This window comes from Lipotes vexillifer, unplaced genomic scaffold (assembly GCF_000442215.2).
Source record: "Lipotes vexillifer unplaced genomic scaffold, Lipotes_vexillifer_v1.1 scaffold1130, whole genome shotgun sequence".
NCBI classification, from domain to species: domain Eukaryota; kingdom Metazoa; phylum Chordata; class Mammalia; order Artiodactyla; family Lipotidae; genus Lipotes; species Lipotes vexillifer.
The window spans coordinates 268,637-275,995 of NW_006797877.1; the positions used below are offsets into that span (position 1 = coordinate 268,637).

General features: G+C 43.2%; 1 protein-coding gene across 3 annotated transcripts in view; it reads left to right on the forward strand.

The window, feature by feature from the left end:
- Positions 1 to 6,863, forward strand: part of CLDN10 (claudin 10) — a 102,278-nt gene extending 95,415 nt beyond the window's left edge. Inside the window, exons 4-5 of one of the 3 annotated variants that reach the window (XM_007469917.1) lie at positions 5,131 to 5,238; positions 6,465 to 6,801. In XM_007469917.1, the coding sequence (XP_007469979.1) occupies positions 5,131 to 5,238; positions 6,465 to 6,585 (229 nt within the window). In that variant the 3' untranslated portion in view covers positions 6,586 to 6,801. Of the gene's footprint in view, positions 1 to 5,130; positions 5,239 to 6,464 lie in introns of all 3 variants that reach the window. The other 2 variants (XM_007469918.1, XM_007469916.1) reach the window with 2 other exon arrangements.
- The last annotated feature ends 496 nt before the right edge of the window (positions 6,864 to 7,359 follow it).

A 7,359-nucleotide genomic window follows, 5' to 3' on the forward strand; every position in this document is an offset into this window, starting at 1 on the left:
AGAGTGTTGGTTAAGAGCTCGGGGACTGGGATCATAGTTATGGGTTTTAAATCCTGGTTCTACTATTTGCTTAGCTGAGGTATGGGGAGGAAAGTAATTTAATCTCCCTCAGCTTCAGTTTTTTCATTTGTAGAATGACCTTAGGAAGACCTCTCTCTCAGGATTGTAATGAAGGTCAAATATGATAATACATGCCAAGACAACTTAGCACACAAAACAAAATCCTAGTGCAGTGAGCTGATAGTAATAGTACTTTACAAAAACATGCTCTTCTGCTTCTCTTGTTAAGTTTCATCACAGCTTACTATAATTATTTGCTTAATGTCTGACCATCCCCACTAGACTGTAAGATCCTTGAGAACATAGCTGTGTTCTCTCATCCATACTGAAACACATGGTTCGCACAATAATGCCTGGCCTATCATTTCTGTGCTGGTGACCAGGGTAGGCTACACCAGCTCCCCGTGGATGGCAAATCAAGTCACAACAGGGGTTTGGGTGCAAGAAAGACAGAGGGAGTAGGTGAAAATAAGAGGTGTCCCTCAATCCGTTCCCTCGGGATTACTGTGCAGGTTGCAAGGCTGAAATAGGAGGAGAAATATGAAATGCATCAGAATTTAGGCCAGGTGTGGTTCTAGCTCAGGCTCTCTCAACAGGAAATGAAGATGTGACCCGTAGCTGGGAGCCCCAGGTACAGCCAGGTGAATAAGAATTAACTTCATCTAGTAATTCAGGGTACATTTTAATGCCTTAGATCTTTAGGGTTCTTTTCTGGGAAAATAATAAGTGATCAATCTGTGTTTTACTTTCTCTGTATAGAAGAGAAAAATTTCCCTATTGTTTACTAGATTCACATTCAATTATATACCTGAATTAAGGTAATAAGGCAGCTTTGATGAGTCCTATCCATTGAGCAGAATGTCTGAGAGATATTCCAAAAGCAGTGTTCTGATCTGTAAAACGAAGTTATGTCCCTAGCCTGACGGTCCTGGATCTGTCTGGTGCTAAGTAAACTGATAGCCTTTCAGAATAATGAAGAAACTTTGGTGATTTTAACAGCTCAGTAAAGAGGCCGCTCTCCTAGTGGGAAAGCTGGTCTAGGGCCAGGAGGATATTGTTAACAAAAGACAGACCTGCAACAGATCATCTGAAATTTGCCTAATCGTCTGAGGTTGAAGTCTGCTTCTTCCTTGTTACCAAAAATGAAGAAAGATTTCCAGGCAGAGACAAGCGTTTCCTGATAAATGTTAAAGGAGACGTTGCCCAGAACAAACGAGTGGATGTTACCTTCAATCCTGTCTTTCAATAATACAAGGCCATTTTTGCCAGATCACGTACACTGATGGGTGTGAATTCAAGTCACTGTTGAATAAGGCTGCTGTACGTGTCTTTCAACAGAATGAAGAAGAAAAAGTCTCTGTAAGAGAAAGAACCAAGTCACAAAAGCCCTCACATCCAAATTGTTAAAAATTATTGGTATAGACGTGGAATCTCTTAAAGACTTCATCTCTGAAATGGTTCTGTTTATTAGATGTTTGTCTCAGACAGAATTCATAAGAAGTTCAAAAGGAAATGATATTCTCCTTGGAATAGAGTCTATATTTAGTGACCTCAAGAAAATCTAAAAATATATTTAAAAACAGGAATAAGTGGACCAGTTTTTGATACAAGCCAGACTCATGATTCTTAAGTCCCCTCAGAAAGTTTCAAGATGATTAAATGAATATAAAGACAGAGTTTCCAACATTTGAACTGCTTGGGTAATTTATCCTCTGATTTCTACACATTTGTATGTCCTTTTTTATTTATTTATTTATTCATTTATTTTTTTGCGGTACGCGGGCCTCTCACTGCTGCGGCCTCTCCCGCTGCGGAGCACAGGCTCCGGACGCGCAGGCTCAGCGGCCATGGCTCACGGGCCCAGCCGCTCCGCGGCATGTGGGATCCTCCCAGACCGGGGCACGAACCCGTGTCCCCTGCATGGGCAGGTGGACTGTCAACCACTGCACCACCAGGGAAGCCCCTGCTCTTTTTATTTTATTTTTATTTTTTAATATTTATTTATTTATTTGGCTGCTCCGGGTCTTAGTTGCAGCCCGCTGGATCTTTGTTGCCGTGTGCAGGACCTTTGTTGTGGCATGCGGGATCTAGTTCCCTAACCAGGGATCAAACTCGGACCCCCTGCATTGGGAGCCTGGGTTCTCAACCACTGGACCACCAGGGGAGTCCCTGCTCTTTTTAAATGAATTGATAGTGCCAAGCTGTGGTTTGATTTCTACCACCCTAACCTGTAATGGACTATTATTAATAATTAGAGAGTTACTTTTAACCATGATGCCTGGACCTGGCATCCTATTTTAGAAAGCTAAATATTTTGGAAAAAGTCTCAGACTGTTTCTTCCAGGAGTATTTATATTGAGAGTTAAATACTAATGCATAGTTTCAGGAGAGAAAACAGCCTAAGCTCTAGGGGGAAAAATAAAGAAAAATAGAAAGTATCATTAAATTGTAATCCTATATTCATGTCCTCCAAGTAGAAATTTTCACTATGCTCATCATTTAGTTGTCTCTGCAGTAAAAGGATGACAGCAGACGGACTTGATGCCAGCTTGCTGTAGGAATTGAAGATGTTTAAAGAGGTCCAGTGACAGGCATCTACACCTTGGCAGCCCCTCTGCTCGTTTTATTTGTGTAATCTCATCCAAACATCATACAAGAAGGGCTGGTTGTGGACATCCAGGATATCCTTTTTAGATGTGTAACATGATATTTAATGAAGGTATCTTTTATAAAACTACCAGTTTAACACTTGATCTTGCCAGCTCTTTTGTTTTCACCTGTGCCCTTCACTCTTCAGTCCTCTTTTGAGCTGGTTTTTGTGCAGACCGAAGGGGTTTTTCCCCACTTACATCAACCTTCTGTTTCTGCTACTGTGTCTGATTGGAACAGTTCAAGAAGTTTCTCGGTTCCCAGAGCCTAATCAGTTCTCCAGGGCAAGATGAGGTGCTTACAGCTGTTCCTTCCTTTAGCTCTCAATTTGATTTCCCAGGGAAGGCAACACAAGAGTGAGAAAAGAAGGGATCACAAGGCAGCGTGTACTGTGTATGTCACCCATTCCCAGCTGCAAATGGAGGCTGTGAAGCCGGATCTGGAAATGGGCACGTGGACCACAAGGCCCTCATCTTGTGTAAATGTTGCTACCTGCTTCTGCTGGCTGGGGGCCAGGGCCACACTGTCACACCACCACTGCTGCCTGCGCCTGCCCGGATGGGAGTTCAGACATCGCACCACAGCATGTAGAAAAGGATGAGGCAAAGCTCAGGACAGGCACAGGTCACTCACGCCAGCTGCTGGCCACCTAAGCCTGGTCCTGGCCCTGCACCTGGTTCAGGGGGACAGGCTGACCTTGGCCCTGACTTTCCCCTCTTACTCTCACCTCTTCCTTTCCGTTCTCAGCCCCTCTGTGGATTCTGTATGATCCAAACAGACCCTTCCCACTCTGACTTCATTTGACACTGAAAAGCACCATTAGGTAGGGAATGTCGTCCATCAGTTTTTGCCTTGTGATGGCGGTCTGTGGGCTCAAAGAGTTTGAGAATCACTTCTTTATTTAAAAAAAAGAAAAAAAGTAAAAAAATCCCTATTCTTCAGGAAAAGGATAGGCAGACATGAGAACACTACAGCCCGAGATTTGGTATACTTTCCTCATTTCTTATTTGTTTCTCTGAAACATATATATATATTATATATATATATATATATATATATAATATATATATATATATATTATATATATATATAAAATGTATATATATTCCTCCCCTAAAAGGATTTCCTCCAGCACTCCGCTGTGATTTCCTTTGTTGTTCTCAGTAGCGATATTTGTACATTTGTATGGTGACCTTTCCAAGTCAGGGGCTGTCTTCCTTATCTTTCCATCTGTTCTAGTCATAAGCAGAGTACTATGGCCTGCCATCTAGGAGATGCTTCACAGCAAAATCTATCACTAAATTAGAGTTATTTTTTATTCATCTCTCACTAGATGGTAGTGATAAGCAAGATGAGGCTGTACCTATCACTGACCTTTCATTGACACCATAGAAGAAGAAAAACTATTTTTTCCTCTACTCTCCTAGATTCTCTGCTGGGACCCTGTAAATTAGACTGAAAAAAAAAGTAGATTAATAAGAGAAAACCAGAGTTCATTAACATGTGCGTCACACACACACATGGGAGTACCCAGTGATGCGTAACTCAAAGGGGTGGCTAGAACTTGAGCTTATATAGCATCTAAACAAAAGGACAGTACATTTGTAGAGAAGTGGCAAAAAGACAAAGGAAAAGGACTTTGAGCTTCTAGGGGCACAAATTATGGGAAGGCATGTGATGAGGGAACTCATGGAAGATGAGAGTTAGTGAATTTGTTACATAGATTGCTCGGGTGCCATTTGTGGGCTGAGCAACACGTACAGTGTCTCTGGGAATTAACTTCTGTCCTTCCTGGCAGAGAGGGGATAGGGAGCAGCTTTACAAATTTATGTCCTGCTTTTAGGCAAATGGGGGGAAGGCAGAGAGCTTTCCCCGTATCTGTTTCTTCTCAGTTGCTTTCAGCTCAAAATAATCCTTGTTGCCAAAGTGGCACATTTGGGGTGGCATGTTCTGCCACCCTTCAGTACCTTGCACATGACTGCATACAGCAGGTGCTTGATAAACACTGAGTTGAACTAAAATGAAAGCAAAGGCAACTTTCCCTTTTCTAACTGGAGTCTGCCTTAATGGTTTAGCCCGCGTGACAGAATAAATAGATGGAAACCTTTGTGAGCTTCAGGCAGAGCCCAGAGGAAAGATGCTGATAGGCCAGGAGGCCCCAGCTTGAGTTGACTGCTCCTGCTTTGCCCGCAGGGATGCTTTCATCTTCCTTTCGGGATGTTGGGATGATATAGTCAAGTGATGGCTATAAAAACGCTTTGAGAAAAGTTTAAAGCATTATACAGATGTTATTACTTCCTGTACAAGCTCCAATAGCAAAAATGTATTATGAGCATTTAATAAGTGTTGGCTAGTAGTGCTAAACGCTGTTTACTCCCCAAATAAGTAAAGCTTTTATACTTGTGTGATACCTCTTCACAGGTATGAATTAGGAGCTGCTCTGTTTATTGGATGGGCAGGAGCCTCACTCTGCATAATTGGTGGTGTCATATTTTGCTTTTCAATATCTGACAACAACAAAGCACCCAGGTATGAAAAAGAGACAAAAATGACCTGTTAAAAAGTACAGTACTATTCTAAATTGTTACATGTGGGACAAATTATGGATAGTTCATATGAGTCTTAGAAACTTCAAAAACCCAGAATTGGGGCTTCCCTGGTGGCGCAGTGGTTGCGAGTCCGCCTGCCGATGCAGGGGACACGGGTTCGTGCCCCGGTCCGGGAGGATCCCACATGCCGCGGAGCGGCTGGGCCCGTGAGCCATGGCCGCTGAGCCTGCGCGTCTGGAGCCTGTGCTCCGCAACGGGAGAGGCCACAACAGTGAGAGGCCCGCGTGCTGCAAAAAACAACAACAACAAAAAAACAAAACCCCCCAGAATTGGGAAAGGTTAGGAATATATAGTAAATATGACTTTAATATAGTAACTATTATATTGAATAGCATAAATATAATTATAGTTCATTAAAAAAAACCCAGAGCTTGACATTCTTACATTCCAAAGCTATTGATGTAAGCAGAAATCTGGGTCTAACTCTGGGGGTATATTCTTCACTTTGGCCTCATCAGAATTTTCACATAGGCAGAAATTGCTGATTAAGGTCACCACAGTCTCCTAGTTTCCAGGAAGATGAGTTTTAAATAAGTATTTTTCTTTGTTTATAAGTTTATTTATTTATTATTTGGCTGCGTTGGGTTTTCGTTGCTGTGCGTGGGCTTTCTCTAGTTGCGGCGAGCGGGGGCTACTCTTCGTTGCGGTGCACAGGCTTCTCTTTGCGGTGGCTTCTCTTGTTGTGGGCTGTAGGCACGTGGGCTTCAGTAGTTGTGGCACATGGGCTTCAGTAGTTGTGGCTCGCAGGATCTAGAGCGCAGGCTCAGTAGCTGCGGCGCACGGGCCCAGTTGCTCCGCGGCATGTGGGATCTTCCCAGACCAGGGCTCGAAACCCGTGTCCCCTGCGTCGGCAGGCGGATTCTTAACCACTAGCGCCACCAGGGAAATATCCTTAAATAAGTTTTGAAGGAGAGTAACTGAACAAATTAAGAAGCCATGAGTTTCTTCTGCAGATTCTCTTGGTCACACCAGCTGTTCAGAAATGACATTGAACTATTTCTTGGGGAGAGGGAGAAGGGAAGAAAGCTAAAAGTAATCAGGGAGACAAACTTAGCTATGATGGAAGTAGGGGCAAAATGGTTTCTTCCCATTTTTGTTTGACCTACGTGTAAAAGACAATCTACCAAACTGTGTTTTGCCTTGCAGAATGGGATACACGTACAATGGGGCCACATCTATCATGTCTTCTCGGACAAAGTATCACGGTGGAGAAGATTTTAAAACCACAAACCCTTCAAAACAGTTTGATAAAAACGCTTACGTCTAAAAAGAGCGCTGCCCGCTAGCCGTGTCTTGAGCTTGTTTTAAACGTGAACTGTTCACGGAATGCTGCCATCAAGGCCCTCCTACAATTAACACTCAAACTATTTTTAAGATACAAATTTGAAGAACTTGTTGATTATCGGATGTAAATGTTCTTACATAGTTACATACTAATCATCTTGTTGTGGCTTTCTATACAAAAATAAACAGGCTATTTACAGGATTTGTATATATTTTATACATCATAAAATATGTATATGTATTTAGCACCAAAGATTCCAGTATTCGTAACGTAGGCTTCTTAATCATTCAGACCTTGCAGTCTTTGTCTCCATTTTTTATGTTTCTTTTTCTTCGTATATGAAACAGGTGGTGTATAAGGAGTTGTGTCTTGTAAACAGTATGGGGGCAATCTGAGACTGTTCCTCAGATGTTTGGGTTCAACGAACATGTACTGGCTGCGTAGAGCCGAGTTCTGGTTTCTGACCCCCGTCTGTCACCTCCATACTTCTCCACGGCTGCTCCAGCAAAGGGCTAACAGGGCCAAATGCTATTGCCCATCGCCTGGCACGTCCGCTTTAGATAACTGCTCCGGCTTCTGCAGTACAGAGAGCAGATCCTGGGGTGGGGCATCGGCAAGAGCAGAGCTGGAGACGCCCGTCATGGCCGACTTTGGGGCCAACAGAGGAAGGCCTGGAGCCGCGTTGTACCTGCCCCGCTCGGAAATAACGGACCAAGTTCCAGTATGTCGCTCAGGTCGTGTGCGTGTAACTAACCA